The 20,702-nt window shown below is 38.0% G+C and overlaps 2 protein-coding genes and 1 long non-coding RNA gene across 4 annotated transcripts; 1 reads left to right on the top strand and 2 right to left on the bottom strand.

Moving 5' to 3' along the window:
• Nucleotides 1-820: 820 nt before the first annotated feature.
• LOC112187363 (2-isopropylmalate synthase 2, chloroplastic) lies at nt 821-6,849 on the top strand. The gene is made up of 12 exons (XM_024326123.2): nt 821-1,586; nt 2,612-2,825; nt 2,916-2,996; nt 3,338-3,430; nt 3,514-3,600; nt 3,706-3,806; nt 5,184-5,217; nt 5,308-5,382; nt 5,671-5,754; nt 5,851-5,985; nt 6,311-6,444; nt 6,528-6,849. Exons 1-12 carry the CDS (start codon nt 877-879, stop codon nt 6,667-6,669), a joined length of 1,890 nt encoding a protein of 629 aa, XP_024181891.1. The 5' UTR covers nt 821-876; the 3' UTR covers nt 6,670-6,849.
• Nucleotides 6,850-7,456: 607 nt separating this feature from the next.
• On the bottom strand, nt 7,457-10,550 carry LOC112189224 (pentatricopeptide repeat-containing protein At4g39530). Of its 2 annotated transcripts, none has more exons than XM_024328516.2 (2): nt 7,846-10,550; nt 7,457-7,739 (listed from the first exon to the last, which is right to left on the bottom strand). In XM_024328516.2, exon 1 carries the CDS (start codon nt 10,500-10,502, stop codon nt 8,121-8,123), a length of 2,382 nt encoding a protein of 793 aa, XP_024184284.1. In that variant the 5' UTR covers nt 10,503-10,550; the 3' UTR covers nt 7,457-7,739; nt 7,846-8,120. The 2 variants fall into 2 exon arrangements, with proteins under 2 accessions (XP_024184284.1, XP_024184285.1); XM_024328517.2 differs by having other exon boundaries at nt 7,457-7,722.
• A 5,816-nt stretch (nt 10,551-16,366) lies between these two features.
• LOC112189603 lies at nt 16,367-19,043 on the bottom strand. Its single transcript, XR_002931989.2, has 4 exons — nt 18,851-19,043; nt 18,529-18,652; nt 17,376-17,807; nt 16,367-16,806 (listed from the first exon to the last, which is right to left on the bottom strand). It is a non-coding gene; the product is annotated as an uncharacterized LOC112189603 (long non-coding RNA).
• Nucleotides 19,044-20,702: the final 1,659 nt, after the last annotated feature.

Below are 20,702 nucleotides of genomic sequence, written 5' to 3'. Positions count from 1 at the left end.
AGATAAACCCCTTCGGCGCATGTGAAATGCTCCAACTGTGCATTGCAGCACATGGGGAACCCAAAGGCTTCCTAGGCCCAAGATAAACCCCTTCGACGCATGTGAAATGCTCCAACTGTGCATTGCAGCACAGTGCTTGGCCACTTTGACAGCTTCGGGGTTCGAACCTAGGTTGGGGAGCACACCCAACTAGACAAGAACCACTAGGTTACTTGCAGTGGTTGATAAGGAAAACATAATAAATATATATAAATAAACAAAAAGGTTAAGCAAAAGTGCAAGATTAAGGGAATAATTAGTATGTAATTATGGACCTAACAAGTTGCAATAACATTATCAAACTATTTGATCCCTCAAACAAAACAAAAATCATTCATATAATAAATCCACTGCCCCATAACCATCCTTCTTACCTAGAACTAAAACGCATCGTCTTTTGATCACAGACTCCAACCCTAATTCCAACCAAATAACTCATTAAGCTCATGCCTGTTTATCATTTTTTTGAAAGCTTATGCATAAATCATACAGATACTCATTTTTCTCATCACTAATGACCCGACACATATCTAAACAAAATATTGCGTGACAGTGTAACACAATCGCTCGTTGAAAATTTGATCCCTATCTCACTCCATCACATTTGAAAATCTTAAATTAATGTTTCTACTTCCCCCTTAATCAAAAATGTTAAACCCGCCGCCATCGCTCCACGTGGAAAGCAAGGCCCGCCTCAAGACCAAAACAACCCTGATAAATATCAAACGGGGCCACACTCCCTCCCTTCTCCTTCTTTTGTCCCTGCGGGGTACTATAGTATTTATATAAACTCCCTGCAGCCTCCTCCACTTGTTTCGTACCTCCCTCTTTCTAACAATGGCCGCTGTGTGCACTCCCCACACAATCTCACCCGCCGCCATAGTTTCTTCTTCTCCAGTCCGATGCTCTCACTCCCAATCGCAGCTCCTATTCCGTTCAAATCTCCCGAACCGCCGTCACCACAGCCCGAGCCTCCCGATTTCGGCTCCCAATCTCCGCGCCGCTACCAGAGCACGAGTTCTCTGCTCACAAAACCCTAACCCTTCCCCCACGCGCCGCCCCAACTACGTCCCCAACCGCATCTCCGACCCGAACTATGTCCGCATATTCGACACCACGCTCCGCGACGGCGAGCAGTCCCCCGGCGCCTCGCTCACCTCCAAGGAGAAGCTCGACATTGCGCGCCAGCTGGCCAAGCTCGGCGTCGACATAATCGAGGCCGGGTTCCCTGCGGCGTCGAAGGACGACTTCGAAGCCGTGAAGATGATCGCGAAAGAGGTCGGGAATTTCGTGGATAAAGACGGTTATGTCCCTGTGATCTGTGGGCTGTCCAGGTGCAATGAGAAGGATATTAAGACGGCGTGGGAGGCGGTGAAGTACGCAAAGAGGCCGAGGGTTCATACTTTCATTGCTACCAGTCCGATTCATATGGAGCATAAGCTGAGGAAGACGAAGGAGCAGGTGATCGAGATTGCGAGGAGCATGGTGAGCTACGCTAGGAGCTTGGGTTGCCAAGATGTCGAGTTTAGCCCTGAAGATGCTGGCAGGTAAAATTATTGATTCTGTAAAACAAATGTAGTTAAATAAGGAAAACTTTATTTTGTCCCAGAAGAAGGAAACACAAGTCCTTGTGTGCTGATTTCGGCGATAATTTTGAATTATTAGTCTTCGTTATCATCAATTTTGACCCTTACTTAAAATTGCCTGTTGCTTATCAAGTTCAAAATGCGTTGATTATCGAGTTTCATGCGTGATGACTTTGAATATACTGTCAGCGTAAGCAATCTCGTTAGGTAAATATGTTGAAATTATGATTTAGCTGTACAACTTGCACTTGATGGTTCAGGAGGTTGGCTTAGGCAGCAAATGCTAGGACATGTTTTGCTTTATTTTTGGAAACTTAGATACTGGACTTTGGCATTGCGGCTAAGAGTTTAGTAGGATGGTATTGGTGGTTGGGTTAAATCTGCAGAGCTGTGAGTAGTTATATCTTGAACCATCTATTGTTTAGTGTACCTCATGGATTCAAAGCGTGTCATACTTTTACTTTACTATTGCCCAGTGAGGGAAAGAATATATGTTGGATTAGGGCTTGCTTTGTCAATTATGTGGCTGTGTGCGAGCTGACTATTACCCGTTCGTGGGTTGATTAGTCACATTGTTGATCTGGCATTAGTATTTGGTACCATATAATGTATTTGAGCAGCAGGAACATCAAAGTATTAGACTTGTTTCCTGGCCAAATAAAGGGAATGTGGAACATGTTTTGCTGCTGAACACTTCACAGTTAACATTTGGGATAACAGTTATCTTTCAGCTTTGTCATTGACTTCGCAAAATTTTATCCTTGTAAATTCGCACGTGTTCCACCTATAAACTTATCATTATTGTAATCCATCTTGACAATACTTGTATTACATACTGTAACCTGCAATTGAAGCCTGAATTGTGTTGAATCATAGATTTCTTTAGCCTCTTTACTTATATTTTTTTTTCCTTCTATTCAGTAGATTTCATTTGCTTGTGTTTCTAATATTTCCTTCTTTTGTTTTCTTGGCCCAACCCCTACTAGATCTGAGAAGGAATTTCTATATCAGATTTTAGGTGAAGTTATAAAGGCTGGGGCAACAACTCTGAACATTCCTGACACTGTGGGTTATACCGTGCCAACTGAATTTGGTCAGTTGATTGCTGACATTAAATCTAATACCCCTGGAATTGATAACGTGATCATCTCGACTCACTGTCAAAATGATCTTGGACTTTCTACCGCCAACACTTTAGCGGTATACTTTTTCTTTTGGTCTTATAATTGGGCATGTACTATTTTGAGTTTTTGACAAAATGCACTGATACTTAATCTTATCTATGTTCAGGGGGCAAGTAGAGGTGCTAGGCAATTGGAAGTAACAATCAATGGAATTGGTGAAAGGGCTGGTAATGCTTCATTAGAGGAGGTGAGAGTATTTGCTGTTGCAACATGCAATCTTTGAAGTTTAGTTATAAGTAATGTTGAATTTGGAGAAGTCTTTCTTATTAGTTCATGTCAAACCTATGTGAATTGCCTCAAAACTATCTATCATACAATTGCTTTCTTCTTTAGGAAATGTAGCTAAAGTTTTTTTTTTCTTTGGTTATTGTAGTTTTGTTATTTCTATTTTTTTTTTCAAGAATGTTATTTTTATCATATCACTGGGCCAATATTGATCTTTTTAAATTCTATGAACTTAGCTATATTTTGTTTATTGTTTCTTCTCGTTTTCCTTTAAATAACATGGTTAACTGAATATATCTGCAGGTTGTCATGACCTTAAACTGCCGTGGGGAGCATGTACTTGGGGGGCTTTATACTGGAATCAATCCTCGGCATATTTATATGACGAGCAAGATGGTATTTTTTCTTCAACGAGTTCTTCCTTCATTACTGTAACTGCTTTGGATGGAGTTTCTTAACTAAATGTTTTGGTTTTATAGGTTTCAGAGTACACTGGGATGCATGTGCAGCCACACAAGGCTATTGTTGGATCTAATGCTTTTGCACATGAAAGTGGTATCCATCAGGTTATTCAATTTGAAATAATTTTTACCCATTTCTGTAGTTTCAGTTGGCCATAATAAAATTTATTAGTATTAGTATATACATCTAATATGCTTTCTGATCTATAGGATGGAATGCTCAAGGACAAACGTACATATGAAATTATATGTCCTGAAGATATTGGGTATGACCGGTCCAATGAAGCTGGCATTGTCCTAGGGAAACTTAGGTAAGGTCTTTAAAAACAATCATTCTAATTTATGGGCTGAACACGTACTTTCCTTTTCTGTTCATAATAATGGGAAGTAGAAAGTTAAAGCTCAATCACCCTATTGAAATCAATAGCAATATTTTTGATAAGCAACTTCTTAATTCCCACATGCTTCTTAGTTCCTAATTGTTAACTGAATCTTGAGAAGTGTGTTCCTTCAATTGGTTTATGTAGTAAGTAGTGATAAAGCTTATAAACAGGGAATAACGAGCACATTTTTGCATCCCTATTAGAGACTGGTTATTGAACTAAGATTCTATATATCTTTTTCAAGCATGTTATCTGTAAGTTATTGTTGTTCTTGTGGAACTTGGTGATTTGGGTTGATAGTGACTAGGGAATTGATATTAACATTCTCACAAAGTCCATAGACACCTCTTCACTTATTCTATGAGCTTATAGAAATAATGAAGTATCTTCTTGGAGTCTAGATCAGATTTCTTGGAGTGTTATAACAGTTTCCTAGTAACCATTGGATATTTGTTGGCACCATTTTATTTTGTGACTTTGTACTGCTCTTCAGCTTTATGTTCAGTTAATAAGTTTTGATGCACCTTTCATTCCCCTGATTTTTTTTCCATCATGCATGAATAGGATGACCTGATTCGCTTAACTAATTATTTCATTCAAGTTGAATTTCAACATGTAATGGTTAGTTTGAAAATGTTTCCATATTAGAAAAATGAGGGAGGGAGATGAGAGAGGTGTGCAATAGATAAAGATGAAAGAAACACAAAAAAGAAATTAGTTGAAACTGTTTTTAGTGTATTTATGACATTTCCTCACCCCTATCATGTATTATCTCCTATTTCAAAAAAAAAAAAAAAAAAAAATCATGTATTGTCTCTTTCCTGCCATTTTTTAACTTCTCTTTCTTAGATACTTTCTAAAACAAAATCAACACCTGCAGATAAGATGTTACCGGGCGGCCCTAAATTTTTTTCTTTATATTTGTAATTGGACCTCTAATTTCCAAACCTTGAACTTCTATCTGATTTTGTGTTCAGAAACTTGGGTTGGGGGGAAGGATCTGGAATATTGGTTATAAAGGCACACACAGTCCATGCTAAACCTGTGTGAATAGTTGTGCTTAGGAAGATTGTTATGATTGTGAATCATCAAATACAAAGTTTTAGATATAAACTACATTTGTTTTTAACTGTAAAATCCTTTGTCAGTTGTCCAATAAGATAAATGTGCCATTTGATAATTCACTTGTTTCACTTGCATGTATGTTTTCCTTCTCGGAAATTTACTTATTTTGTGCACTAAACATTTTATTCCTCCAAACACTAAATTGTCGGTTTTTGGTCTGGGCATGATTTTCTTTTGCAGTGGACGCCATGCTGTGAAAAAGCAACTTGAACAGGTACACAGTGCTGCTTATTTCTTGCAATGTGGAATCAAATTTGTTGGTTTGTTGACTACAGTTTTCTGATGCACTCTTTGCTCTTGTTAGCTTGGTTATGAGCTTGATGATGTTCAGCTTGAGACTGTATTCTGGCGTTTCAAAGGAGTAGCTGATCAGAAAAAGGTAAATTGAATCTTGTGATACACTTCCAGAATTCATTGTCTAATAGATAATGACGTTATAATATGCATTATTGCCTTTCTGAAATTCCTTTGTCGGTATATAGTAAATTATTTAAAGACCAGAACTCTTAAATATTGGATTGTACAACCTAACAGCCCAATTGATCAAGATGTAAGTGGACAGAATGAACTCTATATCGTATCAATATTTTAATGATTTATATTCTTGTTTTGGTGTTCTTCAAGATATTCTTGTTTGCCCTCTTATTTTAATTGATTGGTTTCACAGAGAGTCACTGATGCAGACCTCAGAGCATTGGTGTCAGATGAAGTTTTTCAGCCAGAAGTTGTCTGGAAACTTCATGATCTACAGGTGAGTCATGACAGTTTTCAACTTCGTTGATCATCTTTTAATCCGCTGAAGTTTTAAGATCAACTCATCTCTACTTTACCCGGACTGGATTCTCAGGTTACCTGTGGAACTCTTGGTCTTTCTACAGCAACTGTTAAACTAATTGATGCTGATGGGAGAGAGCATATTGCATGTTCAGTTGGAACGGGTCCAGTGGATTCAGCTTACAAGGCTGTTGATCTCATTGTGAAGGTTCGATAAGAATATGCTGTAACTTTCTAACTTGCAATCACATTTGATTCTTGAAAGTGTTTATTGCAACACTTGTACGCTGTTACTCATGTTTCAAGCTTATGCACATGGTTGATTTTTGGTAAAGTTTATTAATAAAAATGCAACCATGAGTGTTTAAAGTGTACTTCAGAGATTCGTTTCAAGGTTGATAACCTTAGTACTTGTTTTTTTAGAAGAATTTTGAAGAGTTCTTAGTTTTGAAACTCCAGCTGGTTCCCAGTTGTGCTACAAACTTTAGTAGCATGTCTTTTCTAAAAAAGTTTGCAACTCTGTTGTATGGCAGGAACCAGTAACACTTGTTGAGTACTCTATGAATGCGGTCACAGAGGGAATAGATGCAATAGCCACTACTCGTGTTGCAATTCGAGTTGAAAATAGTGATACGGTCACTGGTGAGATATCTCAACGGACATTCAGGTAATTGCCTTTTTTTTTTTTTCGCTTCTGAAGTTTACTTGAACATTAGTAATTTGAATCTCTATTTTGTCTTCTGGTGCCAGTGGGATTGGGGCAGGAATGGACATTGTTGTTTCTAGTGTCAAGGCCTACATTGGTGCATTGAACAAGATGCTAGGTTTCAAGGAAAGGTTTCCATTAGAGGTTGCAGCAGAATCAGCAGAACGAACTGCAGTGTCTGCATAAAGAGGTTTTGGTAAAAATTACATGTGATGCGCAAGCTCTGATATCCTGGCTTCATTTAGTTTCTTGTTTTCTGTACAGTGTTGTCTAAAAACTTACGTAACATTTTTGGAATCATCAAGTTAAGACCCTGCAATTGAATGTTAGATGTACTTTTTTGAATTTAATGATACTGTTGTTTGCGAAAAGAAGTGCTTGGCGAGAACAAGCTAACGCCACATAGCTTGACAAGAAATGATACTGACTTTATTAGACCAAGTAATGTTCCGACTTTCAACTTACTTCACAAGAAAATGATCATCACTCTAATTTGAAGATAAAAAATCAGACGACTTACAAGTAATCCATATCCATGGAAACTTCTTATAACTGCTGTCATAACTTGGAGTTAACAAGGATACAGCGTTTATTTGGAATCAGTTTCTTGCAATAATTCCAACTATTTGGAAAAAAAAAAAACCAAAATAAAGTATTGTTCTTCAACATAATGGTGGTAGAGACTCCAAGTTCGAATCCTTCGTATATTGCTAAAGAATTTATTGTTTAGGAAACTTTATCCTTATTTTCATGTAATCAGTCACTTTAGTCATTTATCTTACAAGGGTATAATACACTTGTTTCGACACCATTAAATCTGAACCATCATGAACATGACTAAGGGACTCTCCAATTTCTTCATTAATTTCATGTCTTATTTGGGATTAGTCTCTTCTAATATCTCAAAAGTAGTTCAAAAAATTGTTAAAATTGAGGTTAAATTCATTAGCGAAGTGCGAAAGAACAGGTACTAGTGGTCATCCTAATTTTACCAATATAAGGTTTTTCCAATGTTTTTCCCATCGTACAGTCTCATGTTCTCTAAAGCAAAAAAGCATCAACTTGCATTCACAACTTTCATGTATATACACGATGGGAATCAATATTTTCATTTTAGACTACCATGTCATCTCCAAATTTCTTCAGATCAGCTGTCCACTCCAATGATGTCTTCACCAGCTTCTTGAATGCGACTCATGTTTTAAACCCAACAAAGAATCTTCCTCCATTATCATTGCACTGAATTAAAACTTTTGCTGTCAAAGTCGAGATTAATTCACCAGCTTAAATACCCAAACTAAAAGAAGCCCCATATTTTGCATATGAGTCACAAGCTTCACTTCACAGTTCAGAAAGACGCACCTGTAAATTCTCAATTCATAGTTGTTCAGGAGCTCATCATGTTGCAGCTTCACTTAGCATGATTGCTCAATCATGTATGTGTTGTAATGTCACGCACATAAAAAACCCTTGGATCTGCAGAATCAGATTGACTGATAGAGAAAAATTAGGCCAGTTTCGCAATGACAAATATCTGTTTTGCAGCAAATAGGCTTTGTCAACCACTCTTTCCCTCCTTCAAAACAATTCTCCTCACCTTGGGTACTGAGCTTCATTCTTCATTATTCACTTAGAAGTTAGAACCAACTACGTCCGGTTTCTTTCACTACACCATTATACTCCATTTTTTTCCTCACTCTCTTGACATCATCCCACATACCTTCGGATGCATACATATTTGAAAGTAAGATATACGATCCACTATCCATTGGATCACTCAAAATTGCCATCTCTGCTGCATAGATCCCCAATTCAACATTACCTGCAGCTGTACATGAACCGAGTAAACTCCTCCATATCATTGCTGGTGGTTTCATTGGCATTTTCTCAATAAATTCCTTAGCTTCAGATAATTTACCGGCGCGGCCCAAGAGAGAAACTATGCAAGAATAATGTTCCATCCCTGGTTCGATTCCAAACCAAGGCATTGATTCAAAGTGACCAAGTCCATCTTCCACAAGGCCTGCATGGCTACAAGCTGATAGCACCCCCACAAAGGTGATATAGTTGGGTTTTATCCCCTCATTCATCATTTTTTCAAACATCAGAAGAGCTTTTTCTGCTTCTCCATGATGTGCATACGTTGAGATAATGGAATTCCAACAGGCAACATCTTTCAAAGTTTTGGAATCAAATATTTTGCGAGCCTCTGTAATGCTTCCACACTTGGAATACATATCCACAAGGGCATTTGTGACAAAGGGATCATTCTCAAGACCAATTTTAAAGATCTGGCTATGGAACTGTTGACCATGTTGGATACTTGCTAGGTTGCTGGCTGCTGAGATTAGGGAAGCAAAAGTAAACTCATTAGGATTTTGTCTTGATAATTGTAGTTCTGAGTACAACTTAAGAGCCTCTTCACTTTCCAGCTGTTGGGCGTATCCACAGAACATTGAATTCCACACAACTATATCTTTTTCATTCATCTCCTCGAATACAAGTTTAGCTTCGCGAATACATGAACACTTGGAATAAACATCAATGAGAGCACTGCCAGCAAATATATCCAAAGATAACCCGTACTTGGTGGTCAGCCCATGGATTTGCTTGCTTAATTCCAAGGTCAATAAAGCAGCTGAGACACCAAGAAGACTGACAAATGTCAAGATACTAGGCTGGACCAATTTAAGCCTCATAAGATTGAAAAGATCCAGAGCTTCAGCCACCTTATCCTGCCTTGAGTATCCTTCAATCATTGCATTGTAAGAGACCACATTATGATCAGTCATGGAATCAAAAACTCTTCTTGCGTCAGTCAGGGAATCACATTTTGCATACATATCAATCAAACTATTCTTCACATAATATTCGTAGACAAGATCAACCCTGATAGTATAAGCGTGCACTTCTCTCCCATGTTTCAGAGCCTCAAGTGAACCACATGAAGTAAGAATGCTACTGCATCCATATCCATCTGCCTTCCAACCCAATCTGGTCATTTCAGAAAATAGCTTAACGGCCTCCATGTGCATCGAGTTTTGCATGTACCCTGCTATCATTGTGGTCCATGAAATAAGGTCCTTATCTACCATCTTATCAAATAGTTTATGTCCTGCCTGGACTTGACCGCACTTTGTGTAGAAATCTATTAGTACATTAACCACCGAAACATCCATTTCTGTTCCCCTTCTCAGCACATAAGCATGAATTTGCTTGCCGCCTCCAATGAACTTGATGCCAGAACATGCGGTCAGAAGAGCAGAGAGCACATATTTATCGGGAAGAACATCAGTGTCTTTCATATGATAAAACAACTTCAAAGCCGCTTCACTTCTTCCACTTTTCGCATACCCTGCTATAACAATAGTCCAAGTAACCGCACTCTTAACTTTTAAACCATCAAAAATCAATCTCGCCTCTTCTATATCACCCATTTTTACATAAAAATCAATTAAAGAAGTACCCACAAAGACTTCCAGATCAAAACCAGTCTTAACGACAAAACAATGCACTTGGGCACCTTGATCAACCCCTCCAAACTGCGTACAAGCCCGAATAACACTAGGCAAGGTATACTCATTCGGTCTCCCATCAGAACTCCTATGGAACTCCGAAAACACCTTCAGTGCTTCATCGCTCTTCCCATGCTTGGTATACATAGAAACCATAGAAGACCAAGTAACGGAGTTCCTCTCAGGCATTCTATCAAACAGCTTCCGTGCATAAAAAATAGACCCGGATTTCTTGTACGAGTCCAGTAGAAGATTGGCAAGGAAAACATCTTCTTGAAAGCCCGATGTAAGAATCTGAGCATGGATTCTCTTGAAGAACAAAATGGGTTTGTCTGAAACGCCTAGTTGTAAGAGATGGACTAATGCAAGCCTGCGGGTTTGGATTCGAAGACATGGGTTTTGTGATTCGAGAACAGGGGATGGTAATGAGGAGAAGTTGAGGAATTGTTGCTTGGAACTGATGGACTTGTGATAATGTCTTAGGTGAAGTGCAGAGTTTCTCATGCTATAGAAGATGCGATTCAAATGATGTGATTCGCGCCTTTAGTTTTATACTCAGTAGTCAAAAAGTTATTACCAAATAATATTTTGTATAAATCAGTTTTAGCAATTAGCCAATTATTGAGAGAATCTCCCTACATCAGCCGTACCATGTGGCGATGCAGCTGACCAATCAATGTCCAGCATGAGGTATTTTGGGTATTTTACTTTTAAAAAGTAGAGACAGTTTCGAAAAATGAAGAAAAGTTTCTTTCTTCTGATTGGCTTGCCCTAAAGCCACGTGGTTGGGAAACCCCTATCTAAGAATTTTTCCTATAATTTAGAGTAGTTCTTTTATTATATTATAGATAAACACAATTTCATTACAAAAAAAAAAAAAAGATAAACATAATTTTGGAAGAAAATAAAAGTTTGAGATTTCAAATATTTGGACCATATTAATTTGGGGCATGTTAGGTCCATAATTACCTAGTAATTATTCCCCTAATCTTACACTTTTACTTAACCTTTGTGTTTATTTATATATATTTATTATGTTTTCCTTATCATGCTAGGAAATGATGGAGAAGCTTGGAAATGCATAAAAAGTCAATCTTAGGACATTTTCCTAATTCGGCTAGGAAAAACCGAGCTAGGCAAGGAAGGAGGAGCGGCAGATTGACCAAATGAACTCCAAATGAGTTAAAACTTTCCAGATCCATTTTATACATCCTAATGATCATTTCTTATGAAGAGTGCAAGAGCTAGTTCGAAGTGGAAGGCCTTCAAAAGATTGGTCCAATTTTCTGCACTAGAAGGCGAAAACTGTAAAATTGGACCTGTACTATTCTGGCAGAATTTCCAGCCAAACCACGGTGAATTAAGCTCTGAAATTTGACTAGGATGATCTACACTCATGGAGGAATATTTGGTATGAAGAAGTCGAGAGCCAATTCCTAACTCCCAGTGAAGATTCAATTGAAGGAAGAAAGGAGAAGAAAGTGCGCAAACGGACAAAAAATGGGTCAATGGTGGTCAAAGCCGGATTCCTGACATTTCTGGCCGAGAACAGGTGTGGAGGACAAGGAAGAGCTGACTAGGGTTAGAGACTTTAGGTGGGAAGACTTTAGGTCTAGGTTATTTTGAAATTCAAAATTTGAAAGATGACAAGTGGTCCCATTCTTACACCTTACACATTTATCTCCCACTTATTACCTTGTTCCCCTACACAATGACCCTTCTACCCTTACTTTTTCTCCTCCATCAAAATTTCTATGGGATTTCTAGGTCATTTCTATGTGGAATTAAAACTAGATCCACATTTTGTGCTTACACATTTGTCAACCACATCTAACCCTTCATTTCCTTTGATCTCTACCCTCCATTCATCACTTTTGGCCTATATATAGACCCTCCCCTCACTTTGGATGTTTTAGATATTCCTTCGTCCATTTCATCTCCTTTCTCTCTCCATTTCCTCTCCATTTTCCATAGTTCTCATCATGTAGTTTATGGTTCTTAGCTTTTGTGTAGAGAAAAGTGTATAGCTTCTTGGGTTTTGTTCTAAAACCGAAGAGTCTATACATCTTTGATCAATCACACCTTAGTTTCGTCATCTCAAGCCTTTGTTCTTCAAGTTTCTAAGAGTTTTATGGATTTGTATGGCAATTTGGGTTTGAAAGAACCGAAATTTTCATACTTTGAAACATCTCTCACTAGTTTTGCATCAAGGGGAGCTAGTTTGGTAACCAACCACTTTCTCCACTTTTCCTCTCTTTTGCTTGATGTTATTATGTTGATGGGTTTGATTTATGCAACTATGGGTTGTGAGTAGAATAAAGGGGGAGATGTCTACATGTATGGTCTCGAAACGTGAAGGGTGTGTTGTGCTCTTTTTCCCCTTCAACCGAGGTTATTTTTGGTCCACAAGGTTTTTGTTACTCGGCAAGGTTTTTAATGAGGCAACGAGAGGAGCACCACGTTTGGGCGACACAAGGGGGATTATTCAAGTAAATTCAGAATATGTGTTTGGCCCAAACTCTAGGTTACTTGACCTAGTTCTAATAGGATTTAGAATTAGAGATATTCTCGAGGATATCCAATTAATTGTACGATCATCTTTCCTTGTACAACTCTGATTCTATGTCTTGTAATCCTCTATATAAAGAGACCCCTATTATCAATGAAAGCATGACTACATTCTCTCCCAATTTCAGTTTTTCTTCAACATAAATTAATATTACTAACAATTCATAATGGAACTTTTAATCAAGTGGGAAACTAGGTAACTTTTTTATCATTTCACACTCTAATGTGACATTTTTCATCAGACATTTTAACAGGACCCGCCCCGGATTTCACCTTGAAAATCCAAAGTGGCTCTGCAGGGCCCACCTAAGAAGAAATTCTACCAAAAAAATTGACGGAACGCCCTCTAAAAGTGGACTACCCAAAAACCTGTAGAAAGACATTTAAACTTCTAAAATAATCCACCCTTATTCTTCTAGAGCCACCCTGCTCCCTATATCACAACATCTCCATTTCACAAACAATTCTGAACTTAAGAATATTAATCTCATAGGTTATCAGAGCAATCTAATGTACAGGCGTACAAGAGAATATAATACAAGATAAAGGACCGATACTTTTATAATGCGGAAGCTATGACAGCTATGCCTCAACCCCAAGTACGCTTGACCTCAAGCTAAACTGGCCTGCAAACTGGGCATTTAAAACCGAAGGGCCCAGAGGAAAACATTTAACAATCGTTAGAGTGAGTAGACGAAAAATAAGTAATTTCGAATGAATAAGTAAAACTTAAAGCTTTCCCAAGTTATTCTCTAAAACCTCGCATGTAGTAACAATCTTGGAAATACTTTAAATCATCATCTTTACTGCAATCTCTTAAAATCTCATCCTCAATCATTTTTAAAACATCATTTTTCAAGAGGTTCGTTTGATGACTAGAAAGGACTGCTGTCTAGTCATCTCATGCCATCTGGGAGGGACTGCCACCCAGATGACGCATCGGAAGGGACTGCCAACCAGAATAGGAGGCGGTGGATAGAAGGGACTACCAACTAACCACAGGTAGTTAGAAGGGACTGCCAACTAACTACCTCATGTCATCTGGAATGGACTGCCAACCAAGTGACACATCGAAAGGGACTGCCAACCGGGATGCAGTCTGGAAGGGACTGCCAACCAGACTATTGCCTAGAAGGGACTGCCAACTAGGTAATCCATGCATGCGTTGACTGATAGCCTCCTCAATAAACTGGAAACAACCTCTTTCAATTACTTGCTTTCAGAAAGAAACTCGATATTACTACAATAAATCATTAATAATTCCCCGAAAGCATAACTCAAACCTCAATATCTCAATAAATTCTTGAAAGCATAAATCAAATACTCTGTAAATCAATAAATGCTTTTGGAAATTCGGAAAGAAATCTCAATCTAACTTCAAGGCTGATAAATGCAGAGCTCAAAGCTCAATAAATCTCGATAATTCAATCATGCTCAAATACTCGATGAAACATTCGTACTCGTGAATCCTCATAAAAACCGATATTCGAAATCAATAATTCTCATAATATTTTCTTAATCAGTCACTTCCCGAAAATTATTTCCCAACTCAATAACTCATAAATAAATAGCTTGAAAAATCTATTGAAAGCCCTCGGGAAGGAAATCCACTAAAAATCCCGTAACTCATAGAGCATAATAAATCTCAAGAAATCAAGCTCATAAAATCATAACACACAATAATTCAAATAATAAACTAAACCTCAATCGGAAAATAATAATATACTGCATGCACATTTAATTTAAAATAAATGTCCGCTCACAGTACAATTTAGGCGATCACGCATACGAGTTCCTTCATTGAGTAATAGCTCGGTATATCGCCCTGTACACAATTATAATTCGTGAATATCGATTCGGCAATTAAATACGATTCCTAAAATCAAATCCTCATAATCATATCTTCACTTCTTCTTGGATTCAACCCAAATTATACCACTAATACCAATTCGTTAATTTAAAGGTTCCAAGGTAGAACCGAGAGAAATCCGACGGTCGGATTCTCGTAAATCAGTAATGGAATTCTAAATTCCGGAAATTTCATTATCAACACAACTTTTCTTCAATTCCAACCAAATTCACATTTACGAGCTCTACATCAATTATAGGATTTAATAGGCTAAAAATCAAAGTTAGAAAACTTCCCTACGTGCCTCCACGCCCCACCTACAGCGCCGGTGGCCACCACCTCCGATGGCCACCAAATTTTGGCAGCAGCAACATCACAACAGACCCCACAAGTTTCTCAACTACAGCACATTCCAATTTTACCTTTAAGTGCTCAAAATTGGCCGGTGAAGAAAACCCAGAAAATCCAAGAACCCTAGGATCGGGTTTTGATCGATTCTCCCTCTACACTACAAATCGTGGCTCAAGGCTAGGGGGAAAATAATCCTTGGCAAAAACCGCACCTTCGACGCAGGTTTGGTGGCCGGAAATGGCTGAATCGCCGGAAAAGGTCAAACTGCCCCCGTGAGGTTCCTTGCTTCGATTCAGGGTTTTTCGGCCAAATAACTCAAGGCCACTAGCGTCAAGAGGAGGAAGAGGCGATCACGTGGTGGCCGGTTGCCCACCGGTTAATGGCCGGATGGCGGCGAATCGAAGGGGAGAAGGAATCGCCCGAAGAGGAAAGGGGAGAGATCGGGGGAGAGGAGAGAGAAAGGTGGGTTTCCAGATTTGAAAACCTACCACAGTAAATTTTCATTATTTATACAAATTTCTACCATGAACGGTAACTTTACATTTTCGCTTATAACTTTCGCATACGAACTCCGATTTTTACGCACCATATGTCCACGGACTCGGTTTAATGTCCTCTACAACTTTTATGAAAAAAAATTTCTCAAATTTTGACCCGAACAAAAAGCCAACTTTTAGGGCCACTAAAAGCACTAAAACGACAGTAAAAGTGAAAGTAAAGATCGTTCACCGTCCAAGTGACTAGTAAACCGGTGAATTCGGGTTCGGGACGTCACACGTTTTCCATCATTTCCCTCAATAGTAAAGGAGATGGTTAAAATTGGTCAACAATTAATGAGGGGTATATAACATCATTTGGCTATTCCCAATATGGTTGGAATTGAAATACCACCTCCTAGGCATTAATCTAATTCCACCCTAAAGTGGAATTGATTCCATATCAGTTGGCTCTTCCGTTTCCTTTCCGTACCTAAAATTAAGGCCAAAGCGTTGGAAAAGGAAATGCTTTCCTTTTCTAGTCACCAATTCCAACAAAACGAACGGGGCCTTAAAAGCTTTCATTATATTACAGATAATTATTGGCAAAAAAAAAATTTAACTGTTTGAGATTCCAAATGTTTGTACCAAATTTGAAAACCAATTGATATGTCATATGTCATGTAAGATGTCATGTTCTCACTTCTAACACAATAATTGTTTACGTCATAACGCGTCTACTACCACAGTAGATGTTATCTCCACAATTTAGATACGATTCTCAACGTGATGAAATTGATGATGCGTAAGCTATCACATCATATGCCACTTCATTTGATACTCACATGTAGTATAAAAATTTAGAATCCCTAGCACTACTTGAAAAAGATGACGGCCATGAAAAAAGTTTTGTAAATTTTAAGGAGAATTGGAATGGATTAGGATTTAAAGAGAATTGAAAAATCTACCACTTACTATAGTACTCTCATATTGCGTATACTAGGAATGACAACCCACACGATGGCGCGAGAAAGCATTTCTGCATTATGTCCGCTAAATTTCATATGTTTTTTAAGTGTGTGACTCGCAAAGATAACTAAGCTGTGATTAAATAAAAATGGAAATTTGTTGCCAATAGTATAACTGCATTTAGGTTGTATAACAAATATCAAGTTATTTCTTTCCAAGTGAATTAACAACTAATAGTAATCAATTAGTGAAGTCCTTATTTTCAAACAGATCTTTCACATGTTCGGTTAACATTTCGTACAACCCCAAGGGTCATTTGTGTATTGACCTGAAAGGTCGTCACCTTCATGCTTTGTAGAGTGGCAATTGCCTCCTACCAGCCATGAAGTACGCAAGAGTTCAAGAACACTTCAAGCTTATACATCAAGTTTCCCTTCTCAACTTCTTCAATTGGTCCAAGAACTGATCTTCACCACTGCTAGTAGCTACATTGTTGTGGGCACTGAGGGTGATTGTGATTCTACAATAGAATTTTGTGCCGTGCTCGAATGTCCCCAACTCCATTCAGAAAATCATGCAGTCGGATTATAGGTTTCTGCATATTCAAAGTAGAGCTCCTTACAAAAAAAAAAAAGGTAAAGCCTCCACAGCCCCGACAGAAGTGGAAACTGTGCGACATACTGACATGCGAAACAAAGCAAAGACAGAAAGCCATCGAATCAAACCCAAAAAACAATAAATTGCATATAACGACCCTTCTATTGTAACAAAAGATTCCCCTTTTTGTGGAAAAGGCCAATACAGAGGACCTAGAGCATTTAAATTTTGAAAAGAAACAAATTAAAGTTGAATGTAATTTTATGAGTTGAATGTAATTTTATTAGTTCACCTGGGCTGATGCACGAGAGTTTTTCATGCTTGAGCAAGAGCTGAAAGGTCTCAACATCTACTTCAGTAGTAGAATGCTTTTCTGAACTCATATGCATTTCTACGCACAATTACAAAATTCAATTATATGATTAGAAACTTTACAGAAACTAAAACAATACCACATAATAAATAATCTATAATAATCAACCGACAATTAATAAATCGTCTTTTCATGTTGAAATAATCGTCTTTGGCATAATATATGAACTAATGCATAATGGTATACACACGTACTATATTCACTTCTTCACTCCGTGGGGGAAGATTTTTGAAGGTCATTGGTGACAAATAGAAGGTACATTACGATCATCATGCTGAGACTTTTAAGGATCTGTAGTCTTTGTTGTTGTTGAGTGGACCTTGCTTTGAAGGCGTTATGCAAGGATATTCCCCAAGAGGAATGACGGAGGACGCCCTCTAATTTCTTGCTTTTGGAGCTTTGATCTTAGCCCTTTAGGCCTCAATATCAGTTGCTCATAGAGATGTGAGAACGCCAGCAGAAACCCACCCGCCAATACTGACAATATGATCTTTGCTCTACCACTAACAGCTCTTCTTCAATTTTTCTGACCTTCCATCTGCTGCTGCTTGTAAATCTTCCTTTCTCATCCTATGGTATATGACTGTTATTCTCACCAAGGTCTATGGCTCTGTTTAACTGTAAACCTAAAAAGGAACACAGTTAGCATCTTCCTTATTGCAACCAAACTAATGCAGCGGTATTCTTTCAATTTCTAAGCAACCATATATAAATCGTGCATATAAAATTCAATGCAGATAACCTGCATACTCAGCACTTTACATATAATAACGGTAAAAAAAGAATAAACTATCCAAATCCTTGCCCCTTGTAACTCAGTTCAGCAGAAGCAAGAGGCAACAAAGTGAAAATTGAGATTGACAATAAATGGGAGTGAATAGCAATTTGATAGAGAGCATCAACTAAAAGGCAGAGATAATCAAGTACGCATCATACAGCAAAACCAATGTAAATGAGATGAGCATGTATAATATAATGTAAAGCATAAGGTAAAGACTTTGTTCCGAAAACATATTTGAAAGGAATTGATGAATAACTATGCCAACACTGAAAATGAAAATCGATTCTGTTTCAGGCCATCATCTTTACAATCAGATAAACATGAAAAGAAAAAAAAATATATCAGTTTCCATTGAAAGTCATCATACGTGCCATAAAAATCAGCAAAGAAATCGCTACCATAACTTCATGTAACTAAATACAGGGAGATCACTACCACCTATTGCAGATGATGAAAGGGTATATATAGAAGTTCATGAATGTAAATGAAGGAAAATTCATCTTCATCTTGTATTCACAATTAGTGTTTGATAGGACCTAATTCAAAATTGAGAAACTAACACTTACCAAGGTCCTCTGCCTTATTCAACCTTTTCCAAAGCTAATCGAATGGTTGTTCAAAAGCTAATGAACTCACTGAGCTGCGGAGGCCCATTCATGATGATGCACTACTCCATTGTTTTCACATAACCTACAGGAGCAGCAAAAAGTGTTTCATACTGAGAACCATATTAAGATAAATGATATTGTCTAAAACAGTCCCATATGTTATGAACTTATGATCCTCACATCGTACTTAAAAACATTCATAGATATCCATGTATAAACCACGAAAAGGAAAATCATTGGTGACAGGAAATACAAATCACTTTGAGCGAATTCCTCTAACCTGCTTAAAATTTCTCAATGAGACTTAAATTGAGTGGTGAAAAAGTTAAACAAAATAAACAAATCAAAGCTAAAAATAATGCATTGCAGTTTTTTTTTTTTTTTTTTTTTGTGCAGTGATAATTTCTTCGATACTTGCATGTTTTTAAGTCAATGACTGAATGGGAAGATATGATTGAATGGAAAGAAGTTGGAAGGATGGTTGGGCTTCGTGGGTCTTGTATTCTCTCCAACTCCTAGGCACCTTCCGGGTAAATGATTCAGAAAAACTCCTCCAAAAATACATATTCAAGGTATTTGCCTAATTAAGTTGGGTTTCATACTCAAAGAGTCAAAGTATCCAGAAGTAACTTCCAGGTAAACGTATCCAAAAAAGTTCAATGCTTTAGAATTTCACTATTAAGTTTTAAAGGTCAAACTATAGTGGCCCAATATAAGCTTATGAGACTTAGTCTAGTGGAAGGTAAACTTCCAAGCCCATTAAATCCATATGTTACGTATGATTTAGTTTACTAATGGCGGTGGAGTGGTGGAGTTTGTTATACAGTTGGTATATGTATTTGAACATATAAGACATTATAGCGTGGTTGTTGAACAAAGTGAGTGGCTCCTAAACAATCACGGTGAGTGCGACTAAAGTATAGTCAAGTCAATATCTCATCAGACTTGATGGCGACACCAACCTACCACCCAAACCTACCATTACAAGGAAATAAAAGAACACTTCTTTTTTGTTGTTAAGCAAATAAGAACTCAGGAATTTGTACTGTTCTACTTATGGTCTTTATTATACGTATTCTGTTTTTTTAAGATCCCCTTGGTGCATTCTTAGATTGTCGCACTAAATGTGACTAGAATCCTAGTGCAGTCCTAGGTCGTAACTAAGCGCTCTAAACAAAGAAATAGGAGCCAGAGGCATCAATTAGCAGTGATCAAGTATACTATATAAAGGGATTAGCGGAGAGACTTTTGTCGGTGTCTCCGGGAGTGGTGTTCTCCGATCATATTTAGCTCTTATAAACTTTCATCGGTAGTTAACTCATCACTCATAAGAAAACTACTATTTATGTCATAGATTGCTCGGTCGTACCCAGTGATATATAAAGCCTACGTATGAAAACGTTCCAACCCCCCCCCCCCCCCCCCCCCCCCCCGGCCGTTCTAACGTGTGCCCATCATCTTCAATTTTTTGTTTCTCACGGTCTTTTTATCTAGCTTTCAGAGATGGTTTGCCTACCGCTCTAAAACCAACAAGACCCATAAATCCCTATTAAATATGTCTTTAAAGTTTCCGTGGAAAGGGAATCCAAAATCGTAACTGAATTGTTTTGATAGAAGATCGACCATGGAATTAAAATCCATTGTGAAACATCTTATCGCTCTTGGCTCTTGCCTTGTTTTTTTTGAGATTATAACTAATTACTTCGAGTATATACTTCATGAAACTAATTTTACTCACGACATCTTGTTAAGATTTACCATCCATTTTAAGATATATAGTGTTTCAGTGGTAATGGTAAGAAACGGGGTGGTCGTGAGAGCTTCCATCTCCGGATTCCGTACCTGCCAATCATGAACAGGGTCAGAGGGAAGACCGGGCTAGCCGACCTTCGACTCTCTGATGCATAAGTCAGATACATGTAAGAATGTAGACTAGGTAGGAGTTAGTGGAGAATGGAGAAGATCTTGAATGAGTGGAGAGATATGTATTTATAGTGTGGGGATGAGCTTGTCACCCCTTTGTTTCCAATGTGAGACAGTGGTCTACCCGATACCACAAGTGTTTGGTATCGGCATCATGTTTGGGCTTTATTGGCATTACTTTAAGTGGCTAATGAGCTTTGTGCTTCCGA

The sequence above is a fragment of the Rosa chinensis genome, chromosome 2 (genome assembly GCF_002994745.2).
Source record: "Rosa chinensis cultivar Old Blush chromosome 2, RchiOBHm-V2, whole genome shotgun sequence".
Taxonomy (NCBI): Eukaryota; Viridiplantae; Streptophyta; class Magnoliopsida; order Rosales; family Rosaceae; genus Rosa; species Rosa chinensis.
The sequence above is the reverse complement of the archived record's forward strand: the minus strand, read 5'-3'. Positions and strand labels throughout refer to the sequence as shown.